We start from the raw sequence: 14,897 nt of genomic DNA, 5'->3' as shown, positions 1-14,897 counted from the left end.
GGACCTGAGTTCAAATCCAGCCTCAGACACCTACTAGCTATGTGGTCCTGGGCAAATCACTTAACCCCAGCTGCCTCCCAAAACAGCCAAACAAAACAAAAACGTACCACATACAAGAAGCCTTTCCTGAGTCCCCTTAATCCCTTCCCTCTGCTGCTTATTTCCAATCTATCCTACATATATCTCGTTCGTACACAGTTCTTTACTTATTGTCGACCTCATGAACTCCCTAAGGGCAGAGACTGGGGGTTTTTTCTGCATTCCCCGGCACTTAGTACAGTGCCTGGCAAACAGTAGGTACTCAATAAATGCTTGGTGGCTGGTTGAGGATAACTGATCTGCCCAGCTGGTGGAGATCTCTAGCCAGGACAGTGGGGAGCAGCGTCAGGCTTAGCATCAGAAGTCCCTGCCTCAGACACTTACCAGCTGGGTGTCTCTAGGGAAGTCACTTAATACTGTTTCCGCTTCCTTATCTGGCAATTGAGGGGATGGTCCCTTCCAGCTGTAAATCTGTGCCCTGATGGTAAACATCCGAAGAGATCTCTGGGTCTGTCCCTTTGCTTTTGTCATTCTCCGGCAAGCATCATATCGCTATGGCAGAGTCCTTCTCCTGGACTGTAAGTTTCTTAAAAAGAGTGATTTAAAAAAAAAAATCTTTGGACCAGCAGAACCTAGCACAACCTTGTATACAGTTGGCTTTTAATAAGTGTTGAAGTGAATTGAAATATCATCATATTGTGGAGAGCAGAATGTTCCAGCATGAAAAATGCATATAGTTTTATATATATATATATATATATATATATATATATATATATATATATATATATATATACATATATATATATATTTAAAATAATACTAAAAATGTCCCATGTTGCACCTGTCGTGCCCTAGGCAACAGCCTCCTTGCCTACCCCTGGTCCCTGCCCTGCCCTTGAGGTAAACAAAGGGCAGCTATTCTACATGTGGAAACAGCCTCCCAGGGGAATTCAGCCACTTGCCTGAGGTTGCAGTTGGTAACATGAGAGGCAGCTCTGGCAGAGGGGTTGGAGGGCTGACTTTAGAGTCAGAGAAACCTGGATTCCAGTCCTGGCTAGGACACAGAGGAACTGTCACCTGACCCCTCAGTGTCCCAGGCCACCCTCCAGTACTATAAATTACAGATAGGCTGCAATATGCATCAGTAGAAGGAATTTCCACACCTGAAGTGCCCCTTTGTTCAGTCATTTTCATTCGTGTCCGACTCTTTGGGACACCATCTAGGGTTTTCTCGGCAATGATACTGGAGTGGCTTGCCATTTCCTTCTCTAGACCATTTTGCAGATGAGGAAACTGAGGCAAACAGGTTTAAGTGACTTGCCCAGGGTCACGCAGTTAGTAAGTACCTGAGGCTGGATTTGAACTCAGGTCTTCCCGACTCCAGGGTCTGGCACTCTAGCCATGGTGCCACCTAGCTGCCCTGAAGCTCCCTACATCAATGAAATCACAGGTCTAGGTCACTTAAATAGGAAGAGAAAAGGACAAGCATTGCTTAAGCGCCTACTGTGTGCCAGGCACTGTTCTAAGCACTTTACAAATATCCCATCTGATCCTCAGAACAAGCCCAGGAGGCAGGCGCTATTATCGTCCCCATTTCATACTTGAGGAAATCAAAGATGAGGTGACCTGCAGAGCAAGTACCTTGAAGCAGTATTTGAACACAGGCCTTCCTGACCCCAAGTCCAGGGACCTTCCACTGTGTCACAAAGGCCCAATTAGGCCAAGTTCGCCTGAATCCGAACACTTCGGAAACACCTGACTCGACCACCGCCTAGCTGTGTGGCCCACAGAAATTCACTTTTTTCTGAGCGTCAGTGTTCTTGTTTGTGATATGGGAAAAGTAATTATAAAATATAATATATAAAATAATAAAAATCATACAAGTGGGCCCCTTATGAAATTGTGTAAGGACTCAATGAAATAGCATCTGGGAGAGAGCTTTGTAAACTTTAACATGCTGTAGTCCAGTCAACAAGCATTTAGTAAGTACCTACTGTGTGCCGGGCACTGTGCTTAGCACAAGAGAAAGCTAGTGGGAAATCACAATAAATGACCTTTACATAGAACATTAACAGGTGGGAAAGCGCTTTGTGCCTACAGGGTATCCCACAAGTCTTAGGGTCATTCTAAGCTTTAATAGAGCAGCCAGAGGCTGCAGAGGATAAAGCTCACCAGGCCTGGAGTCAGGAAGACCCGAGTTCAACTCTGGCCTCAGGCGCTTCCTAGCTGTGTGACCCTGGGCAAGTCACTTAACCCTGTATGCCTCAGTTTCCTCATCTATAAAATGAGCCGGAGAAGGAAAGGGCAATCCGCTCCAGGATCCAAGAGAACCCCAAATGGGATCACGACTGAAAAGACTGAAGGATGACAACAAGCTTTAAGAGCTTAAGACAATCACCTGTTATCTCATTTAAACCTCGCAACAACCCTTTGAGGTCAGGCCTATAAGCATGGCTAGGACTCATTTTACAGATGAGGAAACTGAGTCTCAAGGAGGAAGATTGACTTGTTCAGGGTCACACAGCGAGAAAGTGCCAGCGGCAGGATCCAGGCCCATCTTTCCTAAGGCTGGCCCTCTCCCCCATACCACCCTACTCCTCATCATCATCTTCATTACTATTCTGGAGGTTTCCAGTCCTGCGTCCTCACTCTTGGGTGTCCCAGATATATTGCCAGCCAGGGAAGGCAATGACATTGTCATTAATACCTTGACATCTGTGCTCAGGGCCATGATGCTACACACACACACACACACACACACACACACACACACACATGCCAGGAAAATGAACCAAATAGGAAACACACACCCCTGGATGCATCCAGAGCTGAAAACAGATCAGATAGGTTCCCCTTGCCCCAGTCTCACCTCCCATCTCCTTTTTTTTTAAAGGCCTGTTGTGCCAATGCCGTTATCAAATCGAGGTAAATGCAGCCGTGGGGCCAGAGCCTGGTCAGGAGCAGGGACATCCCACCGTCTTTTTGGCCCAGCTGACGCATCCCCTTATTAGCCTCCTGAATGCCTTTTATCAAGAGAAGGACAATGGGGCCCAAGGGGGCCTGCCTCTTCCCTTGGCTCCCCCTGTAAGCGAACAGCCCAGGTAGCCAATGACAAGGACAGCTCTGCTATCACAGTCACTCTTAAAAACACGATTGAAGGCTGCCAGCATTGTACAGTCACTCATGGTGCCAGGCGCTGGAGGTGGCCAGCGCTGCTGCTTTAGACACTGTTTACAGATAGGCCTTTGGGGTACTAGGAGCTGTCCCCTGGCTTCAGTCACTCCCCGTGTGTGGAGCACACAACATCGACAGGACCATGGACCAGGGAGGGGGCCTTGCCCTCATCAGCCACACGGAGTCCCTAGGGGCCAGGCCCTGGGCAGGGAGCCTCCAGCCTGAAGCCCAAGCTGCTCTGACTTCCCTAGGAGCAGCCCACACAGAAGGGGGCCCTCTCACTGGTCTCCTGCCCCTCCTCCTCCCTGGTTCGGTCAGTGGGTGGGTTAGAGTTCAGAACAGAGACCAGCCAGCCGTTTATCTGATGCACAGGGGACTCCCCTCAGAACAGATTTAGTCTAGACTCATTCTTGCTGAGTGTGAATGCTCCCTGCGCTTCTCTGGAATGCTAAATGGGGCCACCAGGTTGCCTAAGGAGAGGCAAAACAACCCAGGTGGGGGAAGGAGCCCCTCAAACTTCTGGGCCATCAGTAGTGGCATTGGGCCCATGAGTGGCCACTGTGCTTCCAGTCTGAGTGAGATAGGAAGACCCAGGTGGAGGAGAGAGGAGGAAGAGGAGAAGGAGGAGGAGGGGGAGGAGGAAGAGAGGAGGACGATTGAAAAGGAGGAGGAGGAAGAGAGGAGGAAAAGAGAAAGGAGGATAGAGATAAGAGAAGGAGGGGGAGAAGAGAGGAGAGGAAGAGAGGGGTGGGGAGAGAGGGGGGTGGGAAGAGAAAGAAAGAGAGACAAAGAGCAGGGGGAGAGAGAAAGAGAGAGAGAGAGAGAGAGAGAGAGAGAGAGAGAGAGAGAGAGAGAGAGAGAGAGAGAGAGAAGCATGGAGAGAGGGGGGGAGGGAGAGATGGAATGCAAAGGCAAAGATTGAAAACTGCCCTATTGGTCCCCCAGAAATCCTTTCCCCTTTGAAGCCACTGAAGCAATGTTCGAGGTTGCCAGCTCCTTCCTTTTCCCAAACACGTAGGATCGGAAGGTGCCCCAGAGGTCAGGGAGCTGAGCACACACCTTAGCAGAAACGCCCCCTAAAATACCCCCAACAAGAAGTCACCCAGGAGGTGCTTGACTCCCTCCAGTGACAGGGAGCTCGCTTCCTAACCAGGCAGTGAGCTCTCCTGCCGGTAGGCTCGGAATGGTCTGAAATACTTCCCTAAGCGGAGCTGTAGTGCATTTTTCTGTCACTTCTCCCCCTCAGTTGTAGTCTTGCCATCTGGGGTTCCAGCACAGCAGATCTGTTCCTCCTTCTACACGACAGCCCTCTGAATCCTTGATGCTCTTCCCTTCCCTTCCTCCACACCCATCTTCTTTTCTCCAGATTAAACGCCCTCACTTCCTTCAGCCAATTCTCACATGGCTTCCCTTACTCACGAGGAAACTAAGTCACAGAATCTGTCTCAGGCCACAGGGCAAACCAGTGGAGAAGTCAGGACTAGGCCCAGTCTTCCTGACTCCCCTGCCTGGAAGCCTCTTCCTTCTCATCTGGGGTCCTTGATGTTTTAGCTAAAAGTCCCCCTTTCTGCAAGAAGCTGGTTTTCCTGGCCCTCCTTCCCTCTACTTTATGCTGCAGAGCTGCATATGCTACACAGCTGCATGTGGTCTCCCCCATTAGACTGTAAACAACCTGAGGGCAGGAACTTGTTGTGGTTTTTGGCTTTTCTTTGGATCCCTAGCACGTAATTTTGTTGTTCAGTCATTTTCAGTTGTGTCTGACTCTTCATGACGCCATTTGGGGTTTTCTTGGCAAAGATAGTGGAGGGGCTTGCCGTTTCCTTCTCCAGCTCATTTTACAGATGAGGAAACTGAGGCAAACAGGGTTCAGTGACTTGCCCAGTGTCACACAGCTAGTAAGTGTCTGAGGCTGGATGAATCTTCCTGATTCCAAGCCTAGCGCCCTAGCCACTTCACCACCTACATGCCCACAAGTCAGCAGCACTTTCTACTTAGTGTACAGAGGTCAGGAAAGGGGAAAAAGCCAAGTCAAGTCAACAAACATTAAATGCTGACTGTGTGTCAAACCCTATGCTAAGTGCTGGGGCTACGTTGTGCTCCCTGTCCTTAAGGAATTTGCCTTCTAATGGTACTGGACTTGTATGTGGGCAAACCCTTGGTAGGCCAGAGGATAGGAAGATTGGTAACATTCTTTTCAATCAAGTGTATACACACACACACACACACACACACACACACACACACACACACACACACGAAGTCAGATGTGTACCTATCCCAGCTGGCCTGGCTGCTTCTTTTAGCACAAGTTCAAGGATTATGGGATGAGCTAAAAGCTGGCAAAGCTGGTGCTGGGGGCTGGCTTACAGCATTAGGTAATGCCACACCAGGCTTCCTCCTCAGGTGTGCACATGAGGTGCAGAGAAACAGAAAGACAGACCACGAGACAGACAGGACCGCCAGCATTTGCTCTTCCCCCGGGGGGGCAGGGGGAGGGGTGCAGGTGGGCACAGCCAAGCTGGAGATAAAGGGGTCATATGGTCATGTATAACCTGGGCCTCAGTGGAGCTGGCTTCTAGTCCTTGGTTCTCTCCTCTGGCTAAAGCTCAGAATACTCTGCCCTGCCCAGAAATCTCACAAGATGATAAGATAGTCTATGTACAAGCACTTTCCAAAACACCAGAGACTCATGCCTGAAGAATCCCTGGCTTCCTTCAAGATTTGGCTCCAATGGCGCATTCTGGAGGAGGCTTTTCCCAGGCACCCCAGCTGCCAATGCCATTCCCTTGAATGCCAGGGTTCTTAGCCGTTTTTGTACCCCGGGCCCCTCTGCCAGTCTCATGCAGCCTACCATCTCCCCAGAGTTATGTTTTTAAATGCACAGGATTATAAAGGAAACTCGTTACATTGAAACACAGTTATACGATTTTTTTATGTTCATAAACCTTAGGTTAAGAATTGCTGCTTGAAGGTTGTCTTCTATCGACTGTGCATGTATCATGTATAGATTTAATTATTTACATGTCTGTCTCATTAGAATGTAAACTTCTAGAGAGCAGAAGCTGTTTTTGCCTTCTTTTGTATCCCCAGTACTTGACACAGCGTTAAATGAATGCTGGTTGATTGGCCATTTGACTGGTTTTAAAGAAAGTTTGCATTGAGGGGCAGACTACCACTCACATGAGCCAAGCTCAGAAAATGAAACCTTTAGTCAAACTCTGACCAACAAGGAGCAGCGAAGGCTAGAGAAGAATTTTCAGTCTGATTGGCATCCGGCCATCAGCCAAAGACCTCGGGGATTTCAATGTGGCCATCCCCCTGCCTCCAGGCACCACTGTGCCTACACTGTCTTGGGAAAGGTAAGGGTCTCTCAAAACTTCCCAGGGACAGAGCGCCCCCACCCCCAATCTTCTGGAGCCTTCTTGGGATTTCACAACGTTTCCTCATCAAGGAAGAAGCTCAGACCAAAACAAAATGATTGCAAAGAAACAACCCTCAGTAATTCTCAGGGCCTCAAGATCCTCATCACCCCCAAATCAGATCTTGTATTTACTAAGCACCCACTGGGGACAGGCAGCCGCCATAATAACTGGGAAGCGGTTAATGCTCATTCTATGACCCCATCCACTCGACCTTACCTACCTACATGCCTAAAGGTTAGGTTGGAAGGGACCTTCGAGGTCAGAGGCCAAACTCCTGTTTACTGGGACAGAAACCGTGGTGTTGGAGGGGAAGTAATTAGTCCATGATATAATGGTTAAGCAGGGAAGGGAATAAGTTTTACATAGCACCTACTATGCACCAGGCATTTAGGTGCTTTACAATGACCATCTCACTGGATCCTCACAACAACCTTGGGAGGCATTTTACAGTTGAGGTAATTGAGAGAGATAGAGGTTAAGTGACTTGCCCAGGGTCACACAGCTAGGAGCTAGGAAATGTCCGAGGCTAGATTTGAACTCTGGTCTTCCTGACTCCAGGCCCAATGTTCTAACCACTGTGCCACCAGAATCCCAGTACCAGAAACTTTGAGGGCATCTGGTCCTTGTGAAAGCACCTGTCATATCATATCAGCCCTGGGTCTTCTCTTCTCCAGAGTAACAACCCCACCCCAGTTCCTATTTCAATGATTCCAGTTCACAGGATTTTAGGGTTGCCTGGAATGCCCTCTTTCCTCACGCACTTCTGCCTCCTCAGGCTTCCTTCAAGAAACAGCTCCATTTTCCCCGTCTACTCCATTAGGCTCTGAGCTCCTTGAGGACACAGGGCCAGTGTTTTTGCTTTCTTGGTATCCTTACAGCACTTAACAATGCCAAGAACATAGTAGGTGCTCATAAATGTTAGCTGACTGACTGTCAGTTCTCAATTCAAGGGTTACCTCCAACAGGAGACATTTCCGGATCTTTTTAAAAGCTAATGCCTCCCACCAAAAATGACTTTATTTTGATATGTTTAATTTCCCCATCCCTCCCCTCCCCCCAATAAAACATAAGCTCTTTTAGGGAAAAGATTGTGTCATTTTTGTCTTTATGCCTTGCAAGGTACCTGACACATAGGGAGGAGGAAATCCCTTCTCCTAATGCCAATTGTCACCTAGTCTACAATTTAGATTATCTTGTTGCCTGGAAGCAGAGTTATTTAATATTAATGTTCTAGAACTCCAGGGTTGGACTACTTGGCCTCTGTCCCTTCTGCTCTAGATAAAGGATCCTAGGCTCCAAAGAAAGACTGACCTCTAACTAAGTAAAGAGGAAGAGCTTGCTGGCTTTGTCCCGGTCCCTGTCCCCCTTCCCCAGCACCAGAAGGCCTCACCCCCACCTCCTCTTATCCCTCCCTCCCCCCTTAGCCCCCAACCCCTTAGTCAGCATGAAGAGGGGCAGGGCAAAGGCACCCAACTTCTCTGGGGGACCTGGATTGGGAAAGGGGGGTGTCAGAAGCCAGAAAAGGAAGCATGAAGAGAGACAGCCAAGGGAGCTCAGCTCAAAAAAAGGCCTCTCTCCAACTCAGTCTGCCCGGCTGGACCATTTGGAGGCTTTTCCCAAGTGGTAACAAAGAGGCCTAGAAGACAAAGGCAGCGTCAGCCCTGGGGGCAGCTGGAAAAGGGAGAGGGTGAGATCTGGGCCCTGCCCACCTGCCCACAGCTCCTGCTGCTCAGGAGAAAAGGCAACTCCCCAGGATGGTCCCACAGCTTCTCATACCGTTCCTCAGGGGCCAGGAGGGCTCACTGATTTCCCACACAGGGGCATGCCGTGGGGACCTAGCAGAACAGACATTTGATTTAGAACCAAGAAAGGCCTGCTTGGGTTCCAAACTTGTCCTTGCTAAGTGACTTTGGGATTCTCTGGGCCTCAGTTTTTCTATCTTTAAAATGGGAGTGGTAACTCAGACATTCCCTGCCTTCCAGAGTGCTTGCAAGGAAGGCCCTTTTTAAACTTAAAAAAATGGGAGTTTGGGGGTCTTTTTGTTTGTTTGTTTTTGGTTTGGGTTTTTTTTGTTATTCTCCCAGTCAAGACAAAAGGGGAAAGGGGAGCTCTCTTTGTAGAGGGGCTAGGAGGAAGAGAGGAGAGATTTCATTTATCCATTCATTCATTCACTCGGGCACTAATTAAACACCTAGCACTGTGCAAAGTGCCCACTGATGCAAAGAAAAACAAACCAAAACGTTCTCTGCCCTCAGGGAATCTCTTGCTATGGGAAGGTAACAACATGCATCATACACAGATAAATAAGTATAAAACATATGTACAAGTTCAATGCAAATTAAATCCCAGGAGATGGAGGAAGCTGATAATGGAGGGAGAGGGGGGAATAGGGAGGTTAGGAAAGGCCTCTTGGAAGAGGTAAGTGGTAGAGGCTGGGGATTCCAAGAGGCTGTGCTTAGGGGGAGTGCACTGTAAGCATAGGGGACAGCCGGTACAAAGGCCTGGATGTCGGAGATGAGAGCGGACTATATATCAGAAACTTAGAATTTAGTCAAGTTCTTCCCAATCCAGGCACTCTGCAAAAAGGCAATGGTTGTATTCCGTGTGCAAACTGATGCAAACAAGATGGAAAATACCAAGGAAGAAATGATGATACTCGGGGTGGGGGAGATAAGAGAATTCTTTGGAGTGGGCAGAGAACCCTGGTGGTGATCGTGTCAATTCAAAGCCTGCCTGAGGGATGGAGGACAAAAACTAGACTTGAACAGAAGAGAGTGTCAAAGCAGAAAAAGTACTTAAGAAGGCGAGCACAGGGTCAGGGGTCAGGGCAGGTCTGGTAGCCGCTCAGCCTGCCCCATGCTAGCACTGGCTGGGGCCAGCCCTGGACGATTATCAGATTCTTCTAAGCATATACAGAACTACAAAGTCCCAGAACTAAGAAATCATCTGACCCATCTAGTTCTGAACTAAGTTAAGCAGAACTAACTTCCTCCCCACCCCCACCCCCAGTGATTTGCTATGGCCAGGAGCTTCTAGGGAAATAACCACGGGAAATCTAATTAGGAATCAGATCCTTGTAGCAAAGATCCTGGGAAGTGGGTACTCTGATTATCCCCATCTTACAGCTGAGGCAACTGAGGCAAATAGGGTTAAGTGAAGACATGGGTCACATAGCTAGTAAGTGTCTGAGAAAGGATTTGAACCCAGGACCTCCTGACTCAAGTTTGGATTCAATCAAAGGGCTGCACTTGAGGACCTAGAGGGCCACATGTGGCCTCAAGACCGCAGGTTCTCCACCCCTCTATCTATCTTCTCATGGAACTATTTCAACTCTGATTCTGGTTGCCAGCCTCAGCTTACCTTCATGTCATGTGAAACATGGCCAGTCTTCATCACCAGGACACTTGAGAATTGATGTGTAACCTGGGAAATTCCTTGCTTATAGTATTTGTGTTCTACCTGACCCACTGTCCGGTCATCTGAACTGTTGTACCTCCCTCAGAACCACCCACAACCCTCCCTCTGACCACCACCCACCACCATATGCACCTTGCCACACTCAGGTCTCAAGGCTGGAGCTATGTGTTGTCTATGGGTTCCACAAAGATCAGGGACCCTTGAGGAGAAGGCCTTTTAGAAAGCCTCTTAGGCAGCAGAAAGGAGCCCAGAATTAGTTTGATCTGGTCAGGTTATTAAAGGGGGCCAGTCCTGAAGAAGCCTGGCCTCAGCAGAGGCAGGATGGTACAAATTTGGAGCTGTGTTTGAATCTCATCACTGGAGTTTACCACCCCATGTGACTTTGGGTCAAGTCTTGGGGCCTCAGTTTCCTCATCTTTAAATTGAGAGGATTGGACTAAATGGCCTTGAAAGCCTCTTCCTCTAAATTCTATGATCTCTGGAAAGGCAGCTGGGTGGCACAGTGGATAGAGCACTGGGCCTGAAGTCAGTTCAAATCCAGCCTCAAATACTAGCTGGGTGACCCTGGGCAAGCAAGCCACTTAACCCTGTTTGCCTCAGTTTTCTCATCTAAAAAATGAGCTAGAGAAAGAAATGGCAAACCCCTTCAGCATCGTGGTCAAGAAAACCCCAAACGGGGTCATGAAGAGTCAGACACAACTGAAATGACTGAATCTCTGGGCCTCAGTTTCCCCATTTGTAAAGTGGCTACCAGGGTCACTTCCTGCTCTAAATCTATGATCCTAGACGTGTTGCCACTCTTGGCAGGGAGGGAGGGATCCTGCTGGGACATGCTTTCTTGAGCAAAGACCAGGGAAGCAGCAGCAGGTTTAATTTAAAGTGAAGTGAGGCAGCCAGGACTTTTGTCAGGGCTCCCCAGGACCTGGAGGTAGTGGGCCACGTGGGGAAGGGGCTGGTGTATTGATTTCTCTAGCTCGCCACATCTCCGTCTATTTCCCCGTCGTCATTTTCCATACACCAGGAGCGCACAGACAGAGAGGTCCCCTTGGACCTGGCGCACACAGCAACCCACGCACCTAGCAGGATGCAGCAAAGCCTAGCCCAGCTGTTTGCAGAGAAAGCCGGCAGCTAATACCAACAAGAAGGATGGTAATGACAATCGTACCTTCCATTAGCACAGCGTCGAAGCTTCCAAAGGCCTTCCATTGCAGTGATCTCAGCTGAGCCAGACAACAACCTTGGGATGCGGGCTGGGCTGGGCTGATCAACCCGATTTATCTTAGATAAGGAAATTGCCTTCCAGAATCAGAGCACCCCAGAAGGGCTGGGAAGGATCTCAAGAGCCCATATCATCCAGAGGTTCTTAATCTGGACCCCTCTGGCTGTCTGGGAAAGCCTAATGGAGTCCTTATTGTTCAAAATAATTATTATTAAAAATAATGTCTTTAAATGCATGAAACAAAATACACAGGCTTACAAAGGAAATGAATTCTATTGAAATATAGTTACTTCAGAATTGAACAAGTACACAGATCCAAACTGAGAACTAGTACAACCTCATCATTTTACAGAACTGGAAACTGAGGCCCAGAGAAGGAAACTGACTTGCCCAGTGTTCCATTAGTTAGAAGCACAGCCAAGTCCCCAGTGGTGCCTCTGGTAATTATATTAATGCCAAGGAGTTTTCTCAGATGCTTTCCTGATGAATAAAAAGCAGGATTATTTGGGGGCACACCAGGGAGGCCAGATGGATTTCCTGAAAAATTCCATGGACCAGTAAGCTCTTTCGTGTCCCCTAGGGGCCAGATGGAGCAGGCAGCTTCCCCTAGGGGGCAGGCAATCTTCAGGCTGGGTCCCCGGTGCCAGGCAGCTGCTCAGCCCTGGGCCGAGTTCCCCACCTACCGGCCAGAGCCCGGCCCAGGCGGGAGGAGACCGCCCTGATCATCACAGCCCCTCTTGGAGGCAGCCGCAGGCAACCGGCCCTGCTTCTGCTCCTGATGACACGGACCTGCAAAAAGCTGATGCAAGTTAGGAGGCAGCCATGTAATAGAGACTCCCAGAGCGTCCTGGGGCACCGTCAGCAGCCCCTGGGGACAGACGCTGCTCCCTCCTCCTGCGCCCGTTGGCACACTGCTGATGTAACCCGGGGCCCTCGTTGACTCAGGGCTGGGTGCCTTCCTCTGCCTCTGCCTCTGCCTCTGAGCCAGGGACAGGAGAGAAGAGAGAAAGGGGTCAGGGCAGGAAGAGCTGAAAAACCACCTGGACAGAGCCATAACCTGCTGCAAGAAGGTGGAGACCCCCAGCTCAGTAAGGGAGGGGCCCAGAGGAAAAGACATGCTCAGGCCGGGGAGGTGGTAGGGATGAGGGCAGGACGAGCCCTGGCCTGAGAATTAAAAGTCAGAAGTACGTGTGGGGTGGCAGTGTGGAATAATTCTGACCTTTCAGTCAGTCAAATTCTCCTGCAGAATGCTTACTAGCTGTGTTACCCTGGGCAAAAGACAACCTCTCTCAGCCTCAAGATTCTCATCTGTAAAATGGGAACACTAGCAACTCCTTCACATCTGAGGATCGAATGAGAATGTGTGTTGAGAGTTTTGTGAGCCTTGAAATGGTTAAATCATCCCATCATCCAGCCTCCAGGGGCCTCTGGTGCCATGACTCTGCCAAGGTTACTCAGGTTCCGCCCCGAGCTTCTGCCCCAGATCCAGGGCCGCCTCCAGGCTTTGGACAGAGGATTTCAGATGTAGAATCAGATCACCGGGTAGCCACAGATGGACTCTCATTAGAGGCCCCGAGGAGAGGAAGGGTCCAAGGTGACACAGGTAGTAAGTGGGCTCTGCTCCTGATTCACCTTACGCCTTTAGATGAGGCGTTTCACTCCTCTGGGACTCGACTGCTTCACCCATAAAATGGGTATAAGTAAATAAATAAAATCCTACCTTAGTAATGACAACCATGACTCACATTTACAGAGCCGGTCAAGGCTTACAAAGCACTTTCCTTGTACTGAGTGTATCATTATCCCCATTTCACAGACTGGAAAATAGACAAAGGATTTGCCCGTGATCATGTTCAAACTCGGGTCCCCCCATTCCAAGCCCAGCCCTCTCTACCAGTCTAGGTTTCCCCCACAGATGCTGGAGGAGGATCAGACAGTCTGAAAGCATTTGGCAAGGATTTAATGGCTATACACTTGTAAGCCATCAGTGTTTCATATTACTGAACCAGGGCTGCTTCAGGGGCAGAGATGCCACAAGGGCCAGGCCACCTTATGATGGAATCTCCCTGCAGGCAGGGCCTGGCTAGGGGATTGGGAACTACCCAAGTCATTTTTTAATTTATTTTGTTTTTTCCCAACTAGCCAAGCCTGGGAAGTGGGGAAGAGGAAGGGGAGGAGTGCTTTCCAGCCCAGCCTAGCTCAGCCCAGCCCTGGTCCCAAGGGCCTCATCTTGGGAAGGGAGAGAAGCTGAGAGTGCAGCTCTCCAGAGTCTCCCTGGTGACCCAGTGACTCCAGCAAAAAGCAACAAAGGGAGGACAGAAAAATGTTCAATGAAATCTCAGGGATCCCTACATCAGCTGGGAGTTTGGACTAAATTTAATTCAATTCAATTTACAAAGCATTTAGTAAGTGCCTACTGTGTGTCAAGGAACAAGCATTTATGAAGCACTTACTGTATGCAAAGCACTGTGCTGGGTACTAAAAATGCAGAGAAAAAATAGAACAAGCCCTTGACACCGTGGAGCTTACACTTTAATGTACATGCTATGACATGGAGGCTGATAAGAAAATATAAGGGAATTTGAGGAGGAAGAAAGCATTAATGGCTTTGGAGGTTCGGGGAAGATCTCTCATAGTAAGCAGTGCTTGAGATGAGCCTTGAATGAAACTACCAATTATAGGAGATGGAAGCAAAGATCCCAAGATCATTGATTGGAGGCTAAAAGGTACCTTAGGGACCACCTTCCCTGCATATGACAGATAAGGAGATTGAGGGTCAGAGCAATTAAGGGACCTGCCCAAGGTCCTTAAAGTAGACAGACAGAATTGCCGGGGATCCCATACCAAGCATCCAGAACAGCGCATGCAAAAACTCCAAAGGGAGATACAATGCTAAGTTCATATACATATATATCAGGAAATATACCAGTTGTGATACAGTAGAATGTTACTTAAACCCACAAGGTGAAACTGACATCAGATTGTAAAAGGCTTCAAATGCCGAGATGAGAAGCAGTCTATAAGTTATCCTAAAGGCAATAGGGAACCATAGTCGCTACATGAGCAGGGGAGCGCCATGATCAGGCCTGGGCTTGAAGACAATGATTTTGGCAGCTGGGTGGAGGGTGGATTAGAGAGGTAAGAGACTGCAGGGAGGGTAAATAATTAGGAGACTGTCCAGGCAAGAGGTGATGGGCCCTGACTATGAGGGTTGTCATGTGCTCACAGAGTACATGGGAAAGAAGGAAAGAGAGAATGATGAGAGAAGGAAGGAGAAAAGAAAGGAGAGAGGGAAGAGAAAAGGAAGGAGAGAATGATGAGAGAAGGAAGGAGAAAAGAAAGGAGAGAGGGAAGAGAAAAGGAAGGAGAGAAGGATGGGAGAAGGAAAAGAGGAGGAAGGAGAAAAGAAAGGAGAGAGGGAAGACAAAAGGAAGGAGAGAAGGATGGGAGAAGGAAGAAGGAAGAGAGAAGGAAGGAGAGAAGGAAGACAGAAGGAAGGAGAGAAGGATGAGAGAAGGAAGGAGAAAAGAAAGGAGAGAAGGAAGAGAAAAAGGAGAGGAGAAAAGAAAAGAGAGGGAAGACAAAAGGAAGGAGAGAAGGATGGGAGAAGGAAGAAGGAAGAG

General features: G+C 48.8%; 1 protein-coding gene across 1 annotated transcript in view; it reads right to left on the bottom strand.

The window, feature by feature from the left end:
- Positions 1 to 14,897, bottom strand: part of UNC5B (unc-5 netrin receptor B) — a 78,156-nt gene that overhangs the window by 54,196 nt on the left and 9,063 nt on the right. Inside the window, exons 4-7 of the mRNA XM_036736506.1 lie at positions 11,958 to 12,253; positions 8,415 to 8,473; positions 8,071 to 8,125; positions 5,584 to 5,734 (exon numbers count right to left, since the gene is read on the bottom strand). Of these exons, the coding sequence (XP_036592401.1) occupies positions 5,584 to 5,734; positions 8,071 to 8,125; positions 8,415 to 8,473; positions 11,958 to 12,253 (561 nt within the window). The remainder of the gene's footprint in view (positions 1 to 5,583; positions 5,735 to 8,070; positions 8,126 to 8,414; positions 8,474 to 11,957; positions 12,254 to 14,897) is intronic.

Source organism: Trichosurus vulpecula, chromosome 8 (genome assembly GCF_011100635.1).
Source record: "Trichosurus vulpecula isolate mTriVul1 chromosome 8, mTriVul1.pri, whole genome shotgun sequence".
NCBI lineage: Eukaryota > Metazoa > Chordata > Mammalia > Diprotodontia > Phalangeridae > Trichosurus > Trichosurus vulpecula.
Note: the sequence above shows the minus strand (reverse complement) of the source record. Positions and strands in the feature narration are given on the sequence as shown.